Source organism: Ostrinia nubilalis, chromosome 25 (genome assembly GCF_963855985.1).
Source record: "Ostrinia nubilalis chromosome 25, ilOstNubi1.1, whole genome shotgun sequence".
In the NCBI taxonomy this organism is placed as follows: domain Eukaryota; kingdom Metazoa; phylum Arthropoda; class Insecta; order Lepidoptera; family Crambidae; genus Ostrinia; species Ostrinia nubilalis.
This window is the reverse complement of record NC_087112.1, coordinates 2,271,818-2,299,639: the sequence shown is the minus strand read 5'-3', so window position 1 is coordinate 2,299,639 and position 27,822 is coordinate 2,271,818. Positions and strand designations below refer to the sequence as shown.

Below are 27,822 nucleotides of genomic sequence, written 5' to 3'. Positions count from 1 at the left end.
TTACGCTTTGAGCGTTCCAGACAGCATAAGCTCGGTGATAAGCACGATATTCTTGCGCTTGGCCACGGTGCCCTCCCAGTAGTTGTAGAACCTGACGATGTTAGGATGCTGTAGCTTCTTCAGCATGTCAGCTTCCTCGCGGAAGCGGAGACGCTCCGTTTTGTTCAGCTTTTTCTCCTGGAAAAGGGGATTAAGACTTTGAGGGACTAGTTTGAGAGTTGAGTGTCGCATGTCTAGCCGAATACTATACAATGACACTTGACGAGTTGTCAAAGTGCGAAAGATTTATTCAGTTCATACTATAATACCAAATCGCTCCTATTTCTACTCCTGTATAACCAGGATCTAATACTTTGACAATCTATTATAAACAGAGTGAAAAATAGCATCCATTGCCGCTACATAATCCGAAAAACATTATCCATAGTTTCGAATGTTGCCATCCCTCTCACGATACATGAACGACGGTGACAGATAGACCCGAAAGAACGTAAACAGCATTTCGAGGTAACCCTGTAAATGCCACATTGCTTCGTCTATACTTACTAAGGCTGAGTTGCACCACCTGACTTTGACCGTAATATGGTGATAACCGGTGTTTTTTGTATGAAGTTTGACAGATTTTTGACGTTTGTCAAAGTTAAAATAAGATGGTGCAAGCCTAAGTGTTTGACCCCAACCGGCACCGAACCCGCAACTCACCAGTAATTCGCACCAAGCGACGGCGACTCCGGTCTGCGTGTCGAGCCCGTGGTACACCGTCTTGAAAGAGCCCCGCCCCACCTCTTTATCGTACTTGAAGAACCTGAAAGAGACAACATGATGCTTAAAATCAACCGCAGAACTACAAGTTAAGATGTTATCTACAAGTAGACACCTCAGTAAGTTGAAATTTGAGTTGGCCATATGAATTACTAGCGGCCGCCCGCGACTTCGTACGCGTGGACCTCGTTTTACCCCCGTTAGATATCATGTTGATAGATGGAGTTTCACGGCTTCCCCCGCATGAATAGTTACGAACGTCATAAACAGTAGTTTGTCCAGCGCTGTAGATTTTAACCAATGACGATAGATGGCGCTTTTGACACGTCTATTTATTTACTGAAATTTATTTGTCACATATCGTCATAAATTTATAGCCTATATGTTAATCTGCGTTATAAACAATAATACTGTAAAGTTTCAACAAAATCTGTTCAGTAGTTTTTGCGTGAAAGAGTAACAAACATCCAGACATCCAAACTTTCGCCTTTATAATATTAGTAGGAAGTAGGAAGTTTATTTGCTTTTATTAATCTTATTTTAAGTGCCTTTTATTTTGTATACTAGATGCCTTTTGTTTTTCTTTTTCTCGGTTCAAAAAATCAAGATAAATCGTTTAATTGTGCCATAAAGGAGTCTATCAGCAGGATTACTCTGCTTACACTCTACAATTAAGAAAATAAAAACAAATGAATAGCCACCACAAGTACTATCGGTCACAGTGTTAACTATCCATTGCCTGTCATATCGTCAGAGCGAGAGCAAAAACGGAAATGGATAGTTAACAGTGTGGCCGTGTGTACAGTCGGGAGCACAACACATAATATTTCGTTGCAAACTAACGTCTATTATGACTACATAAGAATCAAACCACAGTATTTGTACAGTACGTAAGTACCTGCCGCAAGGCGAGACTCCTATGGGCTCCTCCTCGTCCTCCTTGTCCGGCTTCATGTCTTTCTGCAGCTCTAACTTGTCCGGAGGGTAGATGGGGCTGAACTCTAGACCTGTAATGCACAAAGGCATATTTTTAGTAATCAGGACATTCACAAAATACTATTAAAAACTCGAAAAGTTATCAAAAAGTTTAGACGCCATGATACTTCTGGAGAAAGACCTAATAAAACTTCGGATTAGGATAATAATTATACAAGCAATAGTTCATGTTTGGGCTTAGCGCACTTTCAAATTAGAAGACTGAATATTGAATTACACCTGCGTTAGAATAATAATGTCAATCAATAACCAACAGTGTGCGGTCTTGCAAACGCATGACCGACGTCCTGCTAAACGTCTAATTTGAAAGAACCTTGAATGTCGACTCAGTGTCTGAGGTAGGGGATTGGGGGCGGCACGGGAGGAGTGACATTGACACATGACGTGACAAAGCATATAAAACTGAAGTTTCGCTGACGTTAGACGTCTCAAAAACACCCTCTCGTGCCGCTCCCATTCCTAATGACCTACCTACCTATAGTTTTTATAGTTATTTACCATTTTGGTTTTCCTGTGATGTAACTTCCCCGCTGTCGTCAGGCGGGGGTAGGCGTTTCTCAGCTATATCGATGTTCTCTTCCTAAAAGCAAAAAACGTATTTATTAGTGACGAGTTTCTTGCGCTTCTTCTTCTCAGCACTGGCCCATATTACTGTCCCGAAGCAGTGATAGGGTAGGGAAGTGTAAAAGTGCTCTTTGGGAGCCTACTTGCAAAAATAAAAGATTGTTTTTTTATAACAATTTCACCATATCATAGTCGTACTTCTGCCATCTAATTCTAATAAATATGAACTTCTTTCATTGGACAGCTTAGCAGCCCACTCCCACGCTCACAAGTGGTACTGATTGATGCTGGTAGATACAGATGCGGTAACTCACCAAGTCCTGCTCCGAGATGAAAGCGTCGTCTTCCAACCGCGCGACGAGTTTGTTCCCACTGTCGTCCAACTCTGGGTCGCAGAGCGGGCCCTGTCCTGAGCTGCGACGCCGGTACCCGCCCACTCCCACGCCCACGCCCACTACTGGTTGACTTGCCTGTAATATACGTGATCAAGTTTAAATTTCTAGAAAACTACGTAGCTTGTCGGTTGAAAAACGTAAATTCGAGACAGCAGTTTCAGTGAAAAGGATGATACCTTTTCACTAGCTTCATTTAATGGAGAATACATGGCTTTTTAAATACTATCTGCGAGTCGTCATCATCATCGGGTGATGATGAGGCAAGGGTTACCTAATGGTAATGTGGTACCAATGGTAGCATGCTGATCATATTGCAGGTGTTTGTGATGAATATCGAAGCTCTTTCATTATCACCTGCACGGTATCAGTCTGTACTGGTGCTTTCCATCTTCGTAGCAAGAGACAGATCTCAGCTTTACGAAGGTTTGCAGAGGTACCATAAATCGAGAAGTCATTTGGCTGCCGCATCGTCATCACCTGCAAATCATCACCGGTACTTACGACGCTGGTGGTGAGCGAGTTGAGCATGTCGAATGTGTTGCTCTGCTGCGTGTGGATGATGGCGAGCGCATTGTACGGCCGCGGGCCCAGGACGGGCCCTTTCATCACCCCCACCTCGCCGCCTACCACCACCTGTTGGTCATCATCATTTGTTACAATCATCATCATTTTAAACTTACGCGTTCCATTTCAACTAAAATAGAAAGACACGGGTCTTAACGCGTGAGTTACATTATGTACTCACGGCTTGAAGTTTCGGCTGCTATGCTGCAGCAGTGGTCCCGTGTCTTTCTATTTTAATCATCATCATTGATAAAAGATAATGTACAACTTAAGGGGTTTTTTCTTCATTACCAGAGCTTCTGTAACTAAGATCCAGGCACAATATTTCTGTATTAGCATTGCCTTGCATCAAAATTACTAAACAAAACCAACCTCATAGTACTCATGAAGAGCTAAACTGTCACTGTAGCTTCTACTGAGCCTCCTTGTATCCACCACCGCAACGTACATGTCACAACACGTCTTTTCTTTACTAGCACTACCGAAAATATGTCCAAGGAAGTCAAGGAAAACAATATTAATAATAAACAATCGAAGATTACTACTGGGGAGTTCTAACTAATGTTTACACTCGCACTCCCTAATAGCGACTGATAATAATTATCGGGTATGAATCAACTTGAATGCAGTGGCTGAACTTGTCAGACACTTCACGATTTGTTAAGGTGCGTTTGCGCATATGCGGAGCTTATGCGGACTCGTAGCAGGACTTTAGGCTGTCCACCAGAGATGTGCGAGGATGCGTAGCGAGGGATGTGTTTTTAAAGAACCAATAGGGTCGCTTCATTTACCGCGAGCCTTATTCGATAATGTTGAAAACTGCCATCATCGTCAATAAATATGGCTTACACGTCCTGCATTGACCAGGACTTTTTTTTTTCAAAGAACAGTCCTCTGAGTTTTCGTAGAACTTTAACGACAAAACTATCTTAAATTATTGTTTCTATTTACTTATATTGTGTGGTTAACAGCATGTTAATTCAAAATGCTCTAAAAGAACAGAGAAATGCTCCGCTCTCAGCGCTGCTTGTATATGATGAACATAGCTTTATTCGCTGATAATAAAGAAAATCGTCTAAATTGCCCTCGTTTAACTGTCACCTAGATCAAACAAAAAATACGAGTTGAATCATAAGAGATTAAATTATTTTTATTTATAGATTCCAACGAACCAATCATGTTTGACTTTGAACTCATTGTTATTGTCATTATTATTTTTTGTTACCGGTTTCATACAGCATAATTTAAGGAAAATAAATTATTGTAGAAATGTCATATTATTCCTCTCGCTCTCACACCATCAAGAGAGAACAAGGTGTAAATAAAGACAAAAGGGTAACCCTTCAGATTAATCTTAAGGGTTAGACTTAGTTGCAATCAGGGGCCTTGACTCTGACATAAATACATACAATGATAATGAACTTTGCATCCGCCGAGCTGATCAATCCACAGTTCTTCACTCTACAAATTGTCTACCTTTCATCCGGGTCCGTGGCCGAGTCCCCCAGTATTCGACGCACCCGTGGTTGAAGCCCCCGATTTAAATAAATTTAATATCATATTTTTTTCGGCTTTTGAACTAAGTACAGTCAACGAAAACCATGCATGTTTGACGCTATTTAAAATGACGTTTTTATTTTTTTGTTAAAAATACTTAAAACTTTTATAATTAAAACTTTTATTTGTAGTTAGTTAAATGTAGAGAGAGTAGAGTTATTTTAAAGACTGATTGTTACAATTATTTTGATTAGGTAAAACGATTTACATGTTATTATAGGTAAATAAAACTATGATAAAATATGATAGGTTAAAATAAAACCTATTATATGTCGGCCGTTTGGTGTAGTGGTTCAGAACGGACTACTATGCCGAGAGGTCCCGGGTTCGATTCCCGGCCGGGCAGAAATTGAAATGATGAATTTTAATTTCTGTGACGGGTCTGGGTGTGACTATGTATAATATTTATGTATTTAAAAAAAAAAGTATATAAGTAGTATATCCGTTAAGCTAGCACCCATAACACAAGCATTGAGTTGCTTACTTTGGGGCTAGCTGGCGCTGTGTGAAATTGTCCAAAGATTATTATTATTATTTAGGTATCACTATGGTAAAATAATATTAAACATTTATTTGTACGATCAGCATAAATATTTATTCGTTTATAAATATTTTTGTGACTGACTGTACATTTGATTAAAAATTGCTTCTATCTGACCGGGGGCGTCGACCACGGGTGCGTCGAACACAGGGGGACTCGGCCACGGACCCTTTCATCCTATCTCCTATTTCTAAGGCTTGACTTCACTACAACACGTTGGGACCAGCTCAACGATCCTTTCCACTTCCTATACCAAACATTGCGCGAACTTTAGCTACCATCTGAAGTTAATCAGCAAACATTAGGTAATACCATTCATCACCATACCTACACATTCTATACTGTCTACTTATGTATGGTTGAGCTGAAAATCATGTGTTCTGCTCTCTTGTAGAGCAGTGTTTACAATGAGCTCCCTGCTTTTTTGCATCGCTGCGGCAAACAAACACCTTAGCGCAAGATTTTCTTTTTTAATTGCTTGTAATGTCACTATTTTTTCTGCTATTCCTATGTTTGTTACTCTTTTAATCTTTTTGCTTATTGTGTGTGTTTTGCAAAATAAACCTTTTATCTATGGTCTACCAACCTTGAAGGTCTTTTCCTTGCCATGCACGGTCTTCTCCTTGGCTACAGTGGTCTGCTCCAGATGGTGGGGAGGCTGCGAGATCTGGTGGCTGTGGCCATGCAGCCCTGATGTCATCTGGAATACAAAGAAAATAAACCATTAAATGCCTGACTCATTGATATTATTTTGAAGAAAGTCCAGGATCAGTTGTACAATGCCAGGCAGAGAAACGTGGTCATTTGCAAATTTTATACTTCTCTAGCGTTTAACTCAGTCAGTGCCTGAAGTATGGGAGCGGTACGGGAGGGGTTCGTTCGTTTCAGCCAAATAACGTCCACTGCTGGACAAAGGCCTCCCCCAAGGTTTTCCATAATGAACGGTCCTGCGCTGCCCGCATCCAGGCTCTTCCCGCGACCTTTACCAGATCGTCGGTCCACCTAGTAGGAGGCCTGCCCACGCTACGTCTTCCAGCCCGTGGTCGCCACTCGAGAACTTTCCTGCCCCAACGGCCATCGTCTCTACGAGCTATGTGCCCCGCCCACTGCCACTTGATTTTAGCAATTCTGCGAGCTATGTCGGTTACTTTGGTTCTCCTGCGGATCTCCTCATTTCGCCATTCCGCCATATACTCACGTCCGAAATACCGCAATGTCTCAAGTCGAAAGTATTCGACCAATATGTGTTGCCAGTGATGGTATACGGATCTGAGACGTGGTCGCTTACTATGGGCCTCATAAGAAGGCTCAAGGTCACGGGAGGGGTGTCATTGACATATTATAACGTGACAGAGCATACAAATCTGAAGTCTCGCTGACTTTTGACGTCTCAAAATCAGGCACTGACTGATATAAGGGTTAAACCTATAAAACTATTTTCAAAGTTGTTCAAGATGTCTGTTGCATTGCAACTCATCAACGAAACTCGTCCTTTATGTGCTTCTTTGCAAAAATGTTCCTTTGTAAAAACAAACTCACATTTTATTCTTTCTTATTCTTACTTTTAACACATGTCTGTGACCGGCATGGTAACAACTCATCGACAAACACAAATCAGATTAAAGTACATAATATTACGACATGTAAACTTGTAAAGCAAACGGTTGCACTTTTGATAAAATTCTATTAATAAATGGATAGCATTCCGAAATTGTATACTTCTGGCCATTTGGCAGAAACTATGTTAGTATGTTACTAGTTCTATTACAAACACGTAAAATTATAAACACCTTGTCACATAAACATTTTATGCCGATCCTCAATAACCAACAGTTACATTATATCCGACAAATAATGGTTTAGAAAAAAACAAAGTGTAAAACAACAAAGTTGTAACTAAGGTAGAGGATACAACTACACTTAAAACTTTTTCATTCACGTTGCACAATGGTGCGAAATAAACAGGTAAAGGAAAACCATCATCCATCATTGTCAAAGTAAAGCTGAATTTAAATGTTCGCAATATAAGAGAGAGTAGCAGGATAGCGTCCATTTGAATGATTCACTAATCATTGTATTTGTTATGTTTGATAATGAGGATCAGTACTGTTGTAGAAAATGCAATAAAACTAGTATCTACGTTAATCTTTAAGACATAAGAAAGATATATCTTTTTGAATTATCCAAATCGGACCATTACTTACGAAGATATTAAGTAATAAACATAGGCCGTTTTTGCCGCTAAAAGTCAACGTACGCAGGGCCGCGTGACGTCACTATATCCGAATAGAGCGCAGCCGGCGTACTATTGGGATGGAATTTATTTTTTTCCAGCTAAACTATCAGTTTTAGAAAAAAACTTTTAATAACATTTATTCATCAAAATAAAGTAACCCATCTACCAGTAATATTTAAAAATAAAAATTGTGAAAAATAAGTATCGCTATGTCCAAAGACCACATTTTCATAGGATTCGATGGAATGCGGAGACGCGGTTGGGGTGAGTGTAACTTTATGATTGTTTGTATTGAACATAATAATACATAATATGAGTGCTTATAACCAGTTTCTGGCCTAGGGGGGGGGGGGGGCTGGGGGGGGATAAGTAATACCCAGCTTTTAGCCTGGGAGAGGGGCAAGCCTTACGCAGCTTCTGGCCTTGGTGGGAGGGGGGAGAGGCAAGTCATACCCAGTTTCTGGCCTAAGGGGGGGGAGGGGGCTAAGTCATACCCAGCTTCTGGCCGAGGGGGAGTCATACCTAGCTTATGCTTATGGACTGGGGGGAGGGGCTAGCCTTACCCAGCTTTTGGCTTGAGGGGAGGGGGGGGATCAAGTCATAACCAGTTTCTGGTTCTGGCCTGGGGGGGGGGGGGGGGTAAGTCATACCCAGCTTATGCTTATGGGCTGGGGGGAGGGGCTAGCCTTACCCAGCTTCTGGCCGGGGGGGGGGGGGGGGGGGGGGGGGGGGTCAAGTCAAGAGGGAGCAGCTGTCCTTTCCTGCAGCAGCTGGCCCACCCATGGGAACGGCGAATAGATAGGTAGGTACGTAGGTTAAACTCAGAAAAACTAAATAACAGGTAGGTATTGCGTGTACATCGAAATGATCTTCATAGCAATGTCTTGCTTGTAGCCTAGGCAGAGTGTATCTGCCTCAGCTATACCTTATTGTTAGAAGTAAATAAATTAATACTTATACATTTTTATATTTTACTTGGAAGAAGATATGACTAACAACACTTATGAACACTTTATTTGAATACTCGTACATCGCCAAATATACCACCGCGGAGACCCCAATCGCGTCTCCGCGTTCTATTGAATCGTATGAGCGTATGGATTTTTTGCGATATTTTTCACAATTTATATTTTTAAAAATTACCTATCGATAGCTTACTTTATTCTGATGAATAAATGTCATTACAAGTTTTTCTCTAAAACTGATAGTTTGGCTAGAAAAAAATATTTTCTATCCACGCAGTACGCCGGCAGCGTTCGGATCGGATATAGTGACGTCATCGTTCCCGCGCCGGGCGGTCAGTGAACTTTTTTAGTAATTTGGCCATAACTTCGTCAATTTTTGTCGTAGAACAAAAATTTTTGGACTGTATATTAAGGATTTCTTAGCCCTATAAATCTGCATTCACAGCTAAAAATCGAAATGATCCTCATTACAATTTAATTTTGTTACTGACCTGACCTGATCACCTCAGCAATCACTAGGGTAACCACCAGTTAGAATGCGTGTGTCGTTCTGAACTTTGTCCTCTCAGATTTACTTTAATTAGATGATGAAATAATCTCACATTTCAGCTACTGACCTACCTAGACAATGGAGACAGATCAAATGATAGTTCCTTCCGCAACATTCAGATTATCACATTCAAGCACATCCTTGCTGCATCACGTAATAATTAAAGAATTAATTGAATAGATAATATTTATTTTAATATTCCTACATCCTTCAGAAAATCGAGTGATTATCCTGAAAGCTAGAATAAAATAGATTCGCGGTCATACAAAATTGAATTGGAAATTACGCCTTCATTCACATAAATCAGGGAAAACCACCACTACTACGTACGTGCGACAAACCAAGTAGCTACAGTCCTTTTTACAGCAATAAAACAAAACTACCAAGTGCGAGTCATACTCGCCTACAGAATTCCATACATTTTCATCATTATTACGTAGGGGCATGGTGATAAAAAATTGCTGGTAAGAAATAGTAACGACTTGTCTGGGTAGACTTAATTAAAATGTAAACCCTATTCATAAATTCATGGGCGAAAGGTCTAATAATACATTTAGACTTGCCGTCTGACTTTGATGTGAATTGCAACAAACACAGAATAGGGTCACCCTGGTTGAGATTTTATTAGCTGGCTTGTCACGCATTACCTGAATCGAAGTATACTGTTTTTTAGAAACACAAACAATAGTCAAAGTTAAGGAACCCTATGTCCTTCCTACGTGTTTCGCGCGGGTCATACTTCCATGTGTAACATTTTTATGAGACATAGGTCGTTGCAGGACTCTCCACGATGTCTTTCAAAGACTGTAAACCCTTGAAAAAAACACTGACAATACTGACTTCTCAGCACTGGTCCATTTATTATCCCGAAGCAGTGGTAGGGTTAATACTGTGTCGTGAGAAATTGTTTTTTAAAAGACGACTCGCAAAAATAAAATGATAGAAAGATACGTGAAAATTCCTTTATTGTTAACATCTTTAGGAACTTCCAAATAAACTTAATCTAGTTAGCTCCTGTCAAGCCTTTTTGCCGTTGTGTCATCTAAGCGAGCATTTTATAACAGCAAAACATTTCGTTGGGTAATATTGTCGTAACTTAATTACAGGTTTGCGATCTAATCTTGGGCAAATCATAGCGTGATACACGAGAAATTTTACTTCGAAACAAATGTATCTGTACCCAAATAACTCTACTATACTTCAGTTAGGTTGGGGTCAAATAAGTTTGAACAATTAATGGTGATTTGGACGTTATTACATTATGGACCTACTTAAATTCTCTTGTAGCCATTATTTTCACAATGATCTAAGTCGATTTGATTAAATATGTAACTGTTATCTTTGAAACTTATCCACTTCAGTATTGTTCCAACAAAATCAACTAAATTCTCTTCACCTTAAAATTGATGACTGTTTCTGCTACAAAAAAAAAATTATCATTTCTTTTTTTATTAACATTTAAAATGCCACTATATCAAAATTAGGATATATAGCATTATCATATTTATCATACCTACACCACTAAAAACCACAAAGTAACATAAGTTCATTTCGATAGTGAAATCGATAGTTTGACATGACAAAGTTTTGGACAAGACCCCGGTCACATAGGCAAGGGTACCCCATTGTTAAAAATTAGAGTCTATTAGAGAAAAAAACACAGTCCATTTAACATCATTAGACAAAGTATCGCATTAGAAAATAATAATAACTCTCGCAAACGCATTTATTTATGAAAAAAAATCTGGATAGAAGTTGGTTTGTAAGTATGATTTTAATGATATCTGAGATATGACAATAATGCATATAATAATATGTCAAACAACTGGTTAAGCTAACTGGAAAGTGAAGTCACAGTTGATACAAATACTGTCAATCGCAGAAAATTCATGAAGATGTTTTTATGAATAAAATAAAAAAGAAATTATAAATAAGTTTTTTTTTTCTATTTGAGATATAAAAAAACTAATAAATTAAAGCATCCTAACCAATCAGCCCTGTCGACATAAACAGTTATTGAAATCATTTCTTACAATAACTTACTTGAAAAGAAGTAACTTGCTTTTTGCACTACAACCTACTATGTCAAACGGTAAACATTTTTTATCGTATCACTAGAGCATAGGAGTAGGTGTACAGACGACAGCACAACAAGATGAACACTATGGTATCTTATTCAGTGGCTATAAGTGCTATTTTGAGGCAAAAATGTAATAGTCTGCTGTTGTTGACTGTACTATAGTGACAAATGACGATAAATGTTACTAGAGGCGTGCTAATTAATTTGTCTACAAAATTCTTTGGCCGTTAATAAAAAACGTAAACAAAGATAAAATTGCATCCGTTTAAAGTGTATTAATTACTTGTTGTTTCAAATAGAAGTTTATTTGCGTATTATTTGATAAAAATGTAATCAACGAATACAGACAGAAAATTTTAAGCCTCTATTTCAAAGTCACATATACCCACCTATTTTGTAAAATGATAAAACTAATTTTTTCCTCATTAAGTGAAATAAAGTAGGTAATTCCTTTGGAGATAGTAATAAAGTTTCATTAACTACAAAATGTTTAATAGTTATAATTTCTGTAATATGCACGCTGGGCAAGGATTAAAGATTTCAAAGATTGAGCGAAAGTGGAAGACTAATGAGCAAAATTACAAAATTTTAGATACTTACAAAACAATAACAAAAATCCACTGACTACACTAAATCACTAAATCACAACCAAATAAACAAGTTTCTCTAAAGAAATATTAATTAACACAAAAACTTTTGCAAACACAAACAACAAAAGTTTTCCCTCCAAACCGCATTGGTCACAGATAATAAATAGCAAACTGCGCGCGCAACTTGCGCGTACGTTCGAAAACAAACAAATGATAAACACAACTAGTTGTACTACTCCATTCATAAAATAATGGCCAAGGAATCGCACAAGGTGCAGACCGGGGTGACGATCAGTGACGAACTAATATATCAGTGTGAGCGAGTTTTATCTATGGTAATGATGGACGGACAGACAAGAAAGGTCGTGACGTATTGTTTGCGGTAATTTGAGATTAAACAGATTATCTAACTCTAGTATATGTATCGCCTAATGAAGTGTTATTTGCACTTTAAGGAAATCGAACTCCTCCTATGTTCTTCTTATTATAATTTAGTTGCGGGTCAAATGACACTAACTTTCCTCCAGGACAACTTGACCTTTACTGGTTGGGTTTTATTGGCGGTCAAGCTGTACATCCTGGCTACACAGGAGTTGCAGCGGTGGGAACGAGAGGTGGGAATAGTTTTGAAATAAAGTGTCATTGTAATCATTATTTATGAAGTCAATTTATCGGGTAGGTTTCTTTAAATGGTATGTGGCCATAATAAATAAACCTATTAGAAAGTTACAAACAAGAACGAGTTTCGCAAAAATAATTAAAATAAGATTAAATGCCGATTTGGGGAATTCCAAAAGTTAAATTATTTTATCATTAGAAATAAACAAAATACTTACCATATTTATTTTGATCGTGACTAGGAGTCAAGGAGGTGCCATACATTAACTGATTCAACATTCATAAGTTTTATAATCAATTCAGTGTAAACGAATGATTCAGAAGCAGTTGTATTTTTACCAGGGATTAAATAATTATGTATTGTAATTTGTAATATGTGTATGGATGAATAATCTCTTTGTTTTGATCAAGAGGTTTTAATCAATGTGATTTCTGGAAAGGGACAGGATTCCGTACTTCGAAAGTCGTTTTTTAGGATTCAATGAAGGCAATGTCAGGTGTCGAGGGCGGCTATGAAGTCCCGAAAACAGTTAGGTTAGGTCTCACATACCCATACGATAGAAACGAAGAAAATACACTCAACATCAAATAAACCGCACCTTCCGCGACGCGAACTTTAAAGATTTTCTTCTGACACAATCATGGTACCCCAACAATATTGGTGTTATTTGAAAGCCCAATAAATATCCTTAAAGAAAAATACATTTCATTTCTAAATAAATGATTAACATATACCATAAATGTGACTTGAAAATAGACCTCACTTTGGGCTCACCTCTGGGATCAATTAGACCAATTTTTATGGTTATAAAACCAAATAAAGATCTCACGTGTCCTCTTTAACAGATGGATAGCGATTAATCCCAACTTAACAGTTTTATAGTCATAAAAAATGGCTATAGCGTAACTACCTATTTTTTGAAAAAGTGACTCTGGATCCTTGTAAAGACACATTTTTGGGGTAAAAAGCTTTCCTTTAATGAAATGAAGTTTAGAACTAGGCTTTCAAATGGTACCAATGTTGGTGGGAAGTGGGGATGCAGACGTTTGATTAGTGCTTGTCGCGGGAGGTGCGATTTATTTGATGCCGAGTGTATTTTTTATAATATCATAATGAACACGTCATAAGATATTTACTTAAAATAAAACGTCATTCGTAGAAATGATGACGACTTTTCACACTTCCTAAAAGACACATTTCCGAGACCTGTGAATTTGCTAAGCGACAATATCTTCGGCGGACATTTTGTTGGAAATGTTGTCTTAATTAAATATAACTGATCATGTGAAATATTAACAAAGGCTACGAACTATTTGCTTGTAATATAGTTGTCCAGTTATGAGATTGTTTCTCAAAACTTGAGATTGCGCAATTTATAATTTAATTTTCTGTTAATCTCTTTTATGTGTCCGAAATAATAGTAGAGTTATTATAATAGCTACACGTTAATAGAAATAAAATTTAGATAAGAAACTCACCACCGTCATCTAGATTACTAACAGCGCCATCTCTTGGTGATGGGGGAAACATTCACAAACTACAAGCGCAAAGCCGGGACGAGACGCTAGTATCATACAAATCGCATTAGATAACAATCACAAACTCAACCGATTTTGAAATTTACGGCATGGACATTAGAATTCAAACGCAATTGTCGTGTGCCATACACGTGGTGCGGTTTGCCGGCAGTAATTTTTCGCGTAGACTACACTATACAGACTTTACGGCGCTCTAAATCAGCCATAGTGGACCGTACGCGACGCCAATGCAGTAAAACGTTTCAATAAACAATAATAATATATTCAAACAAAATTTTAATGACATCTAAATACGCGTGGTCACGTGCTTTGAAATAATTTATCACACAAGAGCAAATGTGTTAAAAAAGGCTGTGTAGAGTATTTTTCGATTGACTATGAGTTTGTTCAATGCCCTTTTTGAACAGACGCGCTCCTCAAATGTATTCGTGGCTTGATATGCTTAATGAACAACAAAATTCCAATGAAAAATTTTATAAAAAAAAATAAAACCGACTCCAAAAAACCTACACTAAAAAGTAGAAAAATAATTACTTGTTACCTACTTATTTATTAGGACGAATTATTAATTTATGTAGGTATACCATGATTGATACTTCTGGAGTCGGTGCCAAGATTATGAAACATGTAAAGTTTGCCTGCACCGACTCCAAAAGTATCAATCATGGTATACCTACATAAATATTAATAATTCGTCCTAATAAATAAGTAGGTAACAAGTAATTATTTTTCTACTTTTTAGTGTAGGTTTTTTGGAGTCGGTTTTATTTTTTTTTATAAAATTTTACTTATTTCTTGCTTTTTAGTTAACTAATTATTACCTTGATGATACCACTGAAGGTAGGCAGTACATTGAGACCATATTCTTAATGTATATTATAAAAAAGTTCATCCCCAATTTTCCACCCTTGGGGGTGAAATATTTTCTTCAAATTCGCATGAAACCACCCTTTTGATAATACCTATTCAACAAAAAAGTAATCGTTCTAATTGGTTTATAATCGGCGGAGATATTGCGTATAAAAAAGTTCATCCCCACAATTTTCCACCCTTGGGGGTTGTTTTTTTTATTATTAAATTTAAATGGGACCACCCTTGAGGTATTACCTATACGCTGAAAAAAGATTTGTTCAAATCGGTTCATAATTGGCGGAGTTATCGCGTAACAAACATAGAAAAAAAAAAAAAAAAAAAAAAACATACGGGTCGAATTGAGAACCTCCTCCTTTTTTTGAAGTCGGTTGAAAACGGTTAGTAAACTTAGAAAATATCTCGACTTTTTTGCGACACTATCAGGACCACACCCTAACACTACAGGGTGGCCAGATCGACCTGCCCCATCGAACTCTGCACAGATCTTCCCACATTTCCTGTCGCTATCGCCAACACTAGTGATGTACGCTGACGTCGCAGACATTATCGGCCCCCCAGAGGCGCACCTCGATAGCGAAACGTTATTATCGTAAAACTATAAATACCCTAGTACTTGTCTGACGAAACGCCTTGTGAGATTGTGCTTATGTGCGCACTTGGTACCGTAGGCAAACAAAGTTGGACAAACTTTGGCGTTAGAAATAACGGCCTGAGAGTCATAGATATAGAACAGTTGTTAGGTTCTTTTGAGGGAGAAGAATAAAGATGTATCCATAGTGTAACTGGGCTCAGTTATCCAGTGCACTTAGTAAAGGATTATGGAATGTTATGTAGTTTCGGTGCATTCTTATGGTTGATTGATAGTTCCAACGAAGAAGAATATCAGTGGATAGAGTCATAAAAAAAGTAGTCGTATACCTGGCTTATGTTAGACCTAATCTAATTTCGTAGGTCTTTTGTAGATTTTTATCCCATAGTGTATATCACATAGTAGCACTAGGTAAAGATTTGCCATGATCCTGCCTTTTAAAGCGCTTATAAAAGTTTGATTTCTATTATTTCTTTCTTCTTCGCTTCTCTGAAGATTTTTTTATCTGAAGCACTTAATCTTTTCCCTAAATAAGTATCTATTGTGTCTAAAGAAATACGAGTAAACTTTGAAAACAGACCTAAGCTATTTAAGTTCTAAATCTTTTATTAGCTTTGCGGGCCGACAAAAGCTGTAACTTTCACTTGCCGCTTTTAGCTGACTGTACTAAGAGTACACTCGGCCTGTGGTCGTCAACCTCGCCTAAATCTAGATCTTAGGTACAAACTTTTTACGATCTGAAGCATGCAATATGAGGACTCGTAAAACTTCTAGTGTTACCTTTGTTTCTATATCATGAAATTCTCTTTCATGTTTTAAAACAATAAATATTTCAAAAGTTTAGTAGAGTTTGCGATAAAGTAAACGCTTTTGATTTATCTGGGAATTCATTTACCCATTGTAATAGGTGAAATTCATCATCATCATCATTCATCCACAGGACGTCCACTGCGGAACTCCCTTAAGGTATTGACTTTACAAAATGATTGCTACTTCTATTGTATGTTTTGAGATGCTTTCAAATATTTGCAGCATAAAAATTTGACATGACTATTGAAAATATCTACTCATTACCCCACTGCGCCAGAAGGAGGGTTATCGATAGCATTATCACTTTTTGAACAGAACCTTTGTAGTAAAAGGAAAATATGCATTTTTGATCAATAGACCTGAGCATAGGGCATAATGGGATCTGAGATTCTAAAATGGATATTCTCCCAAGTGGAAAAAGTCCCTTTTGATTGAAGTTTTGAACAGACGCTTAATTTCTTTTCAATTTCATAAATCAGCTTCTCGCTATTTGATTGGAGACGGACTGCCGATTTGTATTAGACACTCGCGCTTTCGATCACCGACCGTCAGAATGCAAAAAGTATATCTATCCGTTTCGGACTTCCTTTTCTCGAGCCCGTCAGACTGTCACGACTATTTTTGTTCTAGTGTTTGCTCGAGTCTAGTGTATTTGCATTGTTTATTGACATTCGATGAACCGACGGCGTGTTTGCTGAACGCTCGCGAGAACTGCGACTTCGATGCTGTCATTATTTCTAGTGATCCGACAATGGTTCTGCAGACTTTAAGATTAAGCAATTTTTGTTTACCATTACAGGTAAAACGTTTTACTATTACGCGAAAAATATACTTCACTAACCCTAGACCCGGGATAAACTTGACCTTCACTGGTTGGGTTTTTATTTTAAGGCGGTCAAGCTGTAGATCCTGGCTACACAGGAGTTGCAGTGATGGGAACGAGAGGTGGGAACAGTCCCGTTTTAACCCTAGACCTTGGTAGGAAAGAAGCATAGAGTCAGATATTATACAGGGTGTCCCAGAATGCATAAATAACATCATAATAATCGAAAAGTTAATTCGATTAAACATTAAACTATTTTCACTGATGATCGGAATAAATTAGAGGCCTATCATACATAGAGCTAGGAATAAGTGTCTCCTGACAGAAAGCCAACATGTAAGAAGATTTGGAAACCTCTAAAATATCTAGCAGCGAAATTGGTCACGAATAGAGCTGAAGATGTAGCATTTTCATAATCCAGGACCGAGAGTTGACGCCATGCAGCATCCTCAAAATCGTAAAAAAAGAGAGACAAAAAAGATATAAAAGAATAATGTGGTATGTACGCTGAGGAATATAATATAATGGTTTGACCATAAGGTTTGCCATGGCAGCAAACACCTGTAAAACGCCAAGTTAAAATTCTCGCTCAGTGCGATAGTGTCAAATAAATTCTACTCTCTTGAATGCGAAATCAAATTACTTTCTTGCCATAAATACGCAATATTTAAATGATAATATTGGTGTAACTGTTATTATATCATACACAGGTTCAGTAGACTTTATACTCTTTTCTATGGCGATTAAATCTTGGAAAATCAACATAAAATACATACAACATTACGACAAATTGTACGTAAGATATTTTCCTCACTTTTCTGATTCTCAGCAGCAATAGGTCAAACGGAAATAAATCATACTCTTTAAAAATCATTATCCAAATCATAAATGATCCGGCTGGAGATAAAAAAAATCATAAGTGATCAGACAGGCCTATCTCATCAACGTCGTCCACTGTTGGGAGGGCTATCCCAATACGTGCCATTTGACCCACGGTACAGCTTATTGGAACACAAATAATTTTGTTGGTGATTAATCAGTAATTAATTAATAAATCATACCCGTCACCACCCAAACTATTGTTGGGTCAAGATAGTAAAAGAACTTATAATAAAGCACTCATTAAACTTTATTTAAATATAATATTATTGAAATTTTGATAGGGTGTTTATTCACTAGTTACGTATGTAAAAATTTATCAACGCATATTTAAGTGCTAGTTAAGTAAGTTTAGACTTTTTGTTTTTTACTTTTCATAAGTCTACTGTAATAACCTGTATTAGATTTACGGAAACAAGTGAATATCAGATCGAGAAATCGGATATTCGATGTGAAAGATTTCTCTAATAGATGATATTGGATTACAAATTATTTGTTTACTGCTTTGTATCCATTAGGCTTCAATAAACATAATCTTTGTTGCTTTCATGATAAAGTATTGAATCCGATTATCCAACAAAAAGGAGAAGGGTTTTAATAAGGGTTTTCGCGATTGAAAAATCCGCCAGATGGCAATACGTAGACGGGAGGTCCAAATGCTGCATGATTGGTGGATTTTGACATATCTGTCAATGTCATGTCAAAAATAACCAATCATGCAGCATTTGGACCTCCCGTCTACGTATTGCCATCTGGCGGATTGTTCAATCGCGAAAACCCTCATTCGGTTGGTATTTTATTTTTTCACTTCTAAACCGCTCGCCGAATTTATTTTGATGATAATAAATCATAATATAGTATCAAAATAAAATAACTTTTAAGGGAAAGAAACGCTGGATTCGCATCAATTTTAGATTGTAGCGGAAACAATATAGGGAAGTATGATAGTATACGGAATCTATGAACTGCGGTGACGAAGCTGGGTCAAAGGCGGACCAGTCCAATAGCTATTAATAAACATTATTGCTATTGCTATAGTCCGGTATTAGCGCACTCATGTTTAAATTGTGCGTAACTGCGTACTATAATAGGGGGCATAGATCTTAAGCGCTCTGCAAGAGTGGAAAATATATTATTTAACACTTTAAATTCAGAAACTTATAAGTAGCATTATAGTGTTTTAGGTGTGTCTAGTTTAGCTATATGTACTTGTGAAGTTAGATTTCCTTTACTACCTATGTAGTGGTATAGAGCATCGCAGAAACAATCGGTTCGCAGATGAATAGAACGATTTTTTCCCAAAATAAAACGTGACCTGGTACAACAAGTAAATTAGGCTATCCATTGTCTTTAACGAGCATAATGGCGACCCACCTAATACTACATTTTTCGGGTGCCTGTCGCAAAAAGGGCAGAATAAAGGTCAGACTAAATAAAGGATACCCAAAAATAGTACTATAAGACAGACAGAGTTAGGTGATAAATAAAATAGGCCCCAGTCGTTGGATAAAATTATCGTCAATAAAATAATATTATACTTATCATCACATTTAAACTTATTAATTACTAGCTTTCCGCCCGCGGCTTCGCCCGCGTGGAATTTTGTCTGTCACAGAAAAACTTTATCGCGCGCGTCCCTGTTTCAAAAACCGGGATAAAAACTATCCTATGTTCTTTCCCGGGACTCAAACTATCTCTATGCCAAATTTCATCAAAATCGGTTGCGAGGTTTAAGCGGGAAAGCGTAACAGACAGACAGACAGACAGAGTTACTTTCGCATTTATAATATTAGTTGGGATTATGTAGTTAAAAAGATAAATCGTTTCAGCGCACTAGATGTCGCTATCTTGGCTCGAGCCTTTCCCGCAAGGAGGTTGAGGCCGCAGGCAAAGGTCATAGACCATACAGCCTAGTATTCGCAAGGCATTTGTCAAGTCAATGCCGTGCGCCAATGACCTGAACATTTTTAAAAAGAAAACTGTCAGTCACCCACGCCATTACTCGCGCGTCCTTGGCGGGAAACCTTGATACCCTAATACCTAAAACTAACCTAGCATTACAGTACTTATTATTATTCTGTGGCATTACTAAGTCAAAGTCGTTGTACTATAATCCAGCAACCTTCCCAAATTACGTAAGTATAAGCCGTTGACCTGTTGGGGGTTGAACGCGGGTTTAAAAGCCGATAAGCTAAACTCCTAGGCTTTTTTATATGGAATTTATACGGTCGAATTAGTACGTGAGCTGTTTTGTTGTAACGTACGAGTGTTAAGTATATAACCTTCATTTACTTATGTTCACCAAGCTTATCTACTATACTAATATTGCTTTGCACTGGATGGAAAACTTCGAACTCCTCCTATGTTCTTCTCATTAATTTCGTTCGGGATAAACTTCATCTTCACCGGTTGGGTTTTTATTACCAATTAAACTTCACATTTGCCAAAATAGTTTTCACAAATAGTTCTTACATAGTATCTTATGCATAAAAAAACTAGGAATCTTCCTTCTTAGACACAATACGCAAATTGGGGCGTAACATCGTGTCAAGGCGTTTGATCATGCTCGTAAACCCATAGGAATCTATTCTTTACAATCAAGCAAGTGCACAATCAGGGAAGTATCTTACTTCCCATGTCATATGCTTCCAGATTTCGGCAAATTCCATAATACCAAAACAAGGAATCTTCCTTCTTAGACACAATACGCAAATTGGGCCGTAACTTCGTGTCAAGGCGTTAGATCATGCTCGTAAACCGAGATAGCACGTGTTTACGTATGACGGGATGACACAGCATTGCTAATTATACACCACTATCACGTTTTTGTGGCCAGCTATAGACTATAGTAGATACGAGCTTGCATTTCTTTTACAATAATATGTCAGTGCAGTTTGTAGTAGCTGTAGAGACAGCAAAAAACTTCGCATGTTTATTTTAGTTCTAATCCAAATATATTTATTCAATTCTGACCAGTATTTTGGCACTTATGAATAAGAACTTAACTGACGTTTGCTCGCGGCTTCGCCCGCGTGAAATTTTGTCTGTCATACAAAAACAAACATAATCGCGCGCGTCTACGTTTCAAAAACGGGATGAAAATTATTTTGTCCTTTTCCGGAAAACTATTTCTTTCAAATGTCATCAAAATCGGTTCAGTGGTTTAATCTCTTGAAAGCGTAACAGACAGGTAGAATTACTTTCGCATTTATAATATTAGTAGGGATTGCACAAAGTCACAAATATTTTTTCTAAGTTGGTAAAGAGTAATGAGTAAGATAAAAAGGAGCCGGTTGACTGAGACAGATAAAACTTATTTACCAAAACCAACTTTTTTAACATAATCATATTTTATTATGTTAAAGCAATGATGAAGAATAATAAATAAATAATTTTAAGCTCGTTAGCTTCTCATAACTACAAATAGCTTCGATATCTGAATAAAAATAATAATCATTGACCTTATTTTGCTGACTACACTCAAGTTCGCACGTGCCATCTGACAGAGATACTTCACACAACGATTGTATGTTCTATATTTTTATCATAATCGAATCCATTATCATATAGTAAACTGTTCAATGAAACATTATTGGAGAAATCTTCGACCTTTTCTATCAACATCAAAAAGAAATTTTTAATCAACTCGCATGAAAATAAAATCTATCTTGACGATCTAATAATAATAGTTCGCTAGCAAACAATAATTTATTTAAACGTATTCCGAAGTATTTGGAGGATTAATTGGACATTCCTTTTACTATTGACCTCATAACCAAGGAACCATAATATTATTATGTACACTCAACTTTTGATAGCAAACATGCTTGAATTTTAATATCAACACGACAAGTACTAAATAGCAACTTCACAGGTCCCTCCTTCCTGTAGCTTCGTCACTCAAATCTACCGCACGTGTTCAAGTGGTCACTTTTGCACCTATAAACTTAAAGTCTGCGTCTGCGCATGGTCGTTTGACCCGAAAAAGGACAAATGATGACCACACTATGTTTATTGACGAGATTTTGACAGGATGACTTTGACAACAATTTATTTGTAACACCAAAATCACGAGTATAGAAAGGACAAAACAACTGGATTAACAATTATTTTTCTTTCTAACTATGCACGTGAAATTGACGGAATAGTGTGCCCACAGTGGCAAAAAACAAGTTCATCGCCATCAATAAAAATAATATAGACGAATACAGAAAGGAACAATAGCTGGATAAACAATAAATTCTCGCAATCGGCAAGTTTTTTAAAATAGGTAGATATTTCTAGAAAGATAAATAAAAAATTTAGGGCACGTACGTATTGACCCGTGAAGTGCTGTTCGCGAACTCAGAACTAGGCATCAGCCATTTGCACCGATTACAAGTGATGAAGGATGTCGTTGGCCACACATTTGACCTTCATCGGACTGCGAGGACTATTTCCTGATCGAAACCCTGAATGATTCGCGAATAAAAATAAAGACTAGTAAAAGCGAATCAAATGAAAGCTGAAACTCAAAATAAACAATCAAGAAACTGGATTTCTCAGATCATGAAAAACCGATAAAACTACAAAAAGCAGTTATAAAAACTTTGTGCAACGATAGCGCTGCATTTTTATCTATCGATAGCATCTCAATACAAAATCTACTATCTGAGATAGCTAAATGTAAATGAGACTGCATTATCAATGGAAAACTATAAACTTTTCTTTCAGATTTAGGACTTCCAGACGCCTGTGCACCTTAGTAATTTCTTAGACCAATTTTAAATGGATTTTTGAACTAATCAGAGACACTGATTCAGTGTGTTCTTTCCATTAAAAGTCTTGACTCAACGTGAGAAGTGATGCCAATAATCACGGAAGACCAGTCCCTGAACTGTCAGTAACCTAAAACAAAAGGGCTCAACTAGGGCATGCTATTGGTACCAAATAGCGAACACGTACATTTCTACAAAATTGCAAGTCAGATAGGTACAGTTTCGATGGTAATGTCGTATGAGATATGAATAAACCAATTCATTTCGAAAATTAGTTGAAAAGTCAAAATACAAATGCATACAACAAGTCCAGTGTGGATGAAGAGTATTTCGCGCCAGTTTGTTTTAAATTTTAAACTACTTAAGTATGTGTATGTCTGTCAATTTAATCAAAAAATGCTAAAACATATCCTAAATTGATTTGGCAATGAGATGAACTTGACAGCTGCACTCGCAAACGTTTATTAGCATTTACCGTCTGTTATGATAAGTAATTTATTTAAATCTAGGTGCATGAAGTTTGAAAACATTTGTCCAGCAGTAAATAAATAGGATTACGAGTAGCGGTATTTACTGAACTCTTTGCAAAATTTTCCATCATTGACTAATGTATCATGACATCACATGAATAAAGGTAGACACCAGAAGGCCTAAGATGCGCGCCGCGATAAGCGATTATCACGCCATTTTATCGATTTTACCCATACATTTTGACGTCGATAAAAGTTATCACGGCGCGCATCTTAGGCCTACAGGGTTAGTTTTCTTCTTTTGTCATAGTCATGTTCTAGCAATATCCAAGTCTTGGTTTCGGACTTAGCGAGCCGCGAGAGGCATACGAAAAAGTACGACGCTTTTCTAACAATATTTAAGTTTGTCATACAGTAAAACGTCCGTAAATATGGTCAAAGCCAAGGATGCACCATTCAATTCAACCGAGTGGATGTCAGTCGTGATTTTATCAACGCACGAGTCCGCACCACCTCGCCGTGAAATCGGCCAACTGGATAATTGAGTGAAATTGCTCCAAATTGACCCATTCGTTAGGTTCACGGGGTCTAAGCTGTGGGACTGATTTAACAATCAGCCTTGTTTGGTTATAAATGGCTCGCACAACACAGGAGCAGGTACAGTCAGCGTAAATAGTTCGTGACACCCAAAGTGGCTAAAAAGTAGACAACACAACCTTATTCCAATGTAACAAATACGTATTGCGAACTTTTTGGCTACTTTGGGTGTCACAAACTATTTGACGCTGACTGTACTTACAAGAAAATGTTTATTCGAAGTTACAGAAAGGATTTGATTTTCATTGTCCGTAAAAATGATAAATAAATAGTTAACAATGTAAAATGTCCAAAACTTTCACAAAACAAATAGAAAGTATACTATTTATTACGAATACTTTTTCCCCGGAAATATCGAGGGGTGCCTGAATTTTTCTACGACCGATATCACGTAACTAAACGTTTTTTCGATAAATGTGTGTATAACATGTATAATGTAGGTATACATAAGCAGCTGCTATGACGACTCCGGGGCATCATCATGAACGATTATATTTAGTGCCAGCGATGTATTGATAACCCGAATTAACTCCGCCAGAGAAAGTTTCGAGTTTTGGAGACATGCAAAGCTATTAACCGGCAGCACGTTCAAGCCGCATGTATTTTTCAGTGTTTCACCTAAATATACACGTTATAATAAATACAGATCTAGAAGAACATTAGAAGAAACTAGGTCTACTAAATGCTAACGTCTCCTTGATTCTCGGCCCTTGTTTCATGTTTATAATTAAGTTAGGATTAATTAATACATTAAATAGATCTAAAACTCACCTGCCCATACCGAGACGACGCTAAATGCACATTCCTGTTCTTGAGCGAGAAATCCGGTCGCTTCCCGAGGCCGTAGTTGCTTTTCTGCGCGATAAATTTCTTTGGTCTATCCAGTCTTTCCGTCGAGCCCGTCTCATCCTCATCCCTCTTAGACGTAGAGGGGATTCCCCTGTACGCGCCTCGTGTACCCCTTATAGTCTTCTCCGGACTCTTATCCTTCCTAGTTATAAGGTTCTCCTTCCGCTGTTTGTTACTTCGCAGAGACACGTTGGACGCCATATTTTCCATACTGGCCCATCAACGGTTAATGCAAACTACGGTGGCTGACCTTTATCCACCATTGTGATATTAGAAAATAAATATTGTAAAATCTCAATGTTTATGAGTTAATTCATCTATAATTAATATAATGGATTCACTACAAAAATAATTATGATGGGTTTACGCTAAATTAATTAATAAAATAAATAGCTAATTCCGTCTTTTGATTCTCTCTCGCTGTTGGCATCCTTCACTAGCTGACGCTTCGATCTGTCTTTACACTAAAGAAAATTAAATTAAATTCTAAAGTAACAGTCTTGAGGAAGATTTTGGAAAGTTGTATTGCAGGATTGTGTTGATTATCTGAAACAAGAGAAAACACTGTCAAATTCAAATTGTTTATTAGTATGTAGGCTGTAGGCCCTTCTCGGGGTACATAAACATTTTCCAACATTGCATATTTAATAGGAACACATAGGCGTTAGAACTTGATTAAAGTTAAAGTTGGCACACAAAAAATACACAGAATTCAGATAAACAGCTTGAAACAATCTAAAAAGTTCATATTACCCAATGTTGTGAGTATAGATCTAAATCAACATTACAGATTAACTTCAAATAATAATAGAACTTGCCAATATGTACCTATATTGAGTAATAAACTTTATCTAACACTAAATTATTAAGTAACATCTGAAATGGCACACTCGGACTCTGACTCCATAGTATAACACCTTATCATAGAACTACAAATCACTAAGTAATTGGCTTACTGATAACAGTCCTATTGTGAGGAAGGCCAATATAACTAGTCGCTTATAATCATAAACATAACTCCAATTAAAAATACACTTTATGCTATTGTTTAACAGACTATTGGTCGTATTCACAAACATTACTATGAGGTCTCGTTGGTTGACACGAACCAATCACAGAGCTCTATTAAATGCTACGCGTTCGATTTGCTGCTTCACTTAAGCAAGTATTTTTTGTGATTATAGGAGTATTGTGATAGATGCAATAGATCCATTTGTAATATCAAATATTGCTATCTAATATAGAATATAACATACATAATAATGATAGTTTAACTATCACAACAATTAAGCACCGAACCAGAAAATACGCAGAATTAATATGACAGTTAGAACATAAGTTATCTAAATGACTTAGAGCTAATTAAATATACATTGACTGAGTATATAAATACCAATATTATTATTTGCTCTCTAAATGATTGAGAAATAATTAGAAGAGCATTCCAAATCACTCCAAAATAAAGCTAAAAACAAGTTCATGTACACACATCTGATGATTGTGAATGATTTTGAACTAAATAAACAATATTTCTTTCTTTCTTTCTTCTACTAACGAAGTAAATGATTGAGTACTATTGCAATTTAGATGACTCATTATAATTACCCATGAAAATATAAATGAATGTACACACCCACATAATACAATCTTAAATCTCCATGTGGATATGCAAATTTGAATCGGAATCAAAACGTGGTTTGCATCCAACTGATTTTTATCTACAAGTGTCAGCAAGACGTGATTAAATGTATAACAGCTGGGTGTATTTTTATCTTGTATATGATTAATTTTAATTACTGCCAAAGAATGCTAACTATTTAATCATTTGCAAGCTAATAAATAATGTTTTAAAGTAATATCCACTGACTTCGAACTGAATATGAGAATGAAACATTTTATTTCATACCAGTATTGAATTAGAAAAATGTAGTCGTTTTTTTACTGGATTATGTGAAACTTATGTGTTATGGAGCATTGAAAATGATAACATGCTTTTGGTGCTCTGCATGATAATACAACTGTCAAAATCATATGTGCCATTACAGATGCCACTGGGACAGAATAATGGTGCAACCTCATGGATCACTCAGTGACCCTGCAAGGATATATTTACAAATACGCATAAAACATGTTGCTTTGTTTACCGTGACGATTGATTGCATGACTGACCGTTCCATCTAATGATAAAAGGATGACACGTTAGCTGTCAAGGACCATACAACACTTGCGGGTCGCAATCTCACTTCGCCACTTCCCAACAACACTTACCGATCAAAAAACGGCAGAAAAGACACAAAACACATGAAAACTACGTGCCGGCATGAAAAACAATACGTGAAAAACGCGAAAGCGGGTGGCTGAAACGTCGACTGGTCCTATCAACGTCAGAGCCATCCAGCCATTGCACTTGCGCTGATTCGCGTTTTATTTAAAGATGTGCTAAAATCTGCACACATCGGCCGATCTATTGCAGTAAATGGCGCATAGCTGAATCAAGCTGAATAAATAGAGTAAAAAAATTAAATGACAGTACGTCAATCTTAAAAAGCGATTTTCTAGTGAACAGTACGCATTTTATACCTTGGTATCGGCATGGTCGGGTGCGTGAACGTTTTTACAGACTCACAACCGTTAGTTTAGCTAAATTGATATTGGATTCTATAAATACTTACAAATAAAAATCTGGAATCACACCATTGTTTTTTTCTTCTGCACAATCAGTAATCGGTGTTGCTACACTGAAAAAAATAAAATACTGCGAAAAGTAGGTCATCGATCACTGCAATTTCTTTTACTTTCACTTTACAAAATATTTTGCATTTGAACGCCGTAAAGCCATTAGACTGAGTTTTTTTAAAAATAACAAGATAAATTTATAGTAAAAACCAGTCGAATAATGATTAAGTTAAATTGTCAATCTTTAATGTTAAATGTCTGAGATCACCATGCCATGATTAATTAATTATGAACAATAATTTGTAAAAGAATTTAAAAAAGGCTTTTCACTGCGTTTACAATAATACAAAATTGTGTTAAGTCTGAGAAATTGCAACTCGATTATTTATTTGAAATTGTACACAGTAATACTAATATTTTTAGTTGTGGTATCACTAGTTTTGAGCACGTTTCATTGTACGCATTTATCATGGTGTAAATATAAATTGTATTTATATGTTTTGTAAGATTTAGTTCATAATCTTTGGTGTGTATCATTTTAT

The 27,822-nt window shown here is 37.0% G+C and overlaps 1 protein-coding gene across 1 annotated transcript; it reads right to left on the bottom strand.

Annotated features, from left to right (window-relative positions):
• On the bottom strand, positions 1 to 27,352 carry LOC135084063 (uncharacterized). The gene is made up of 9 exons (XM_063978806.1): positions 27,277 to 27,352; positions 24,527 to 25,150; positions 5,966 to 6,079; positions 3,219 to 3,350; positions 2,637 to 2,792; positions 2,257 to 2,338; positions 1,661 to 1,769; positions 703 to 805; positions 1 to 177 (listed from the first exon to the last, which is right to left on the bottom strand). Exons 2-9 carry the CDS (start codon positions 24,812 to 24,814, stop codon positions 1 to 3), a joined length of 1,161 nt encoding a protein of 386 aa, XP_063834876.1. The 5' UTR covers positions 24,815 to 25,150; positions 27,277 to 27,352.
• Positions 27,353 to 27,822: the final 470 nt, after the last annotated feature.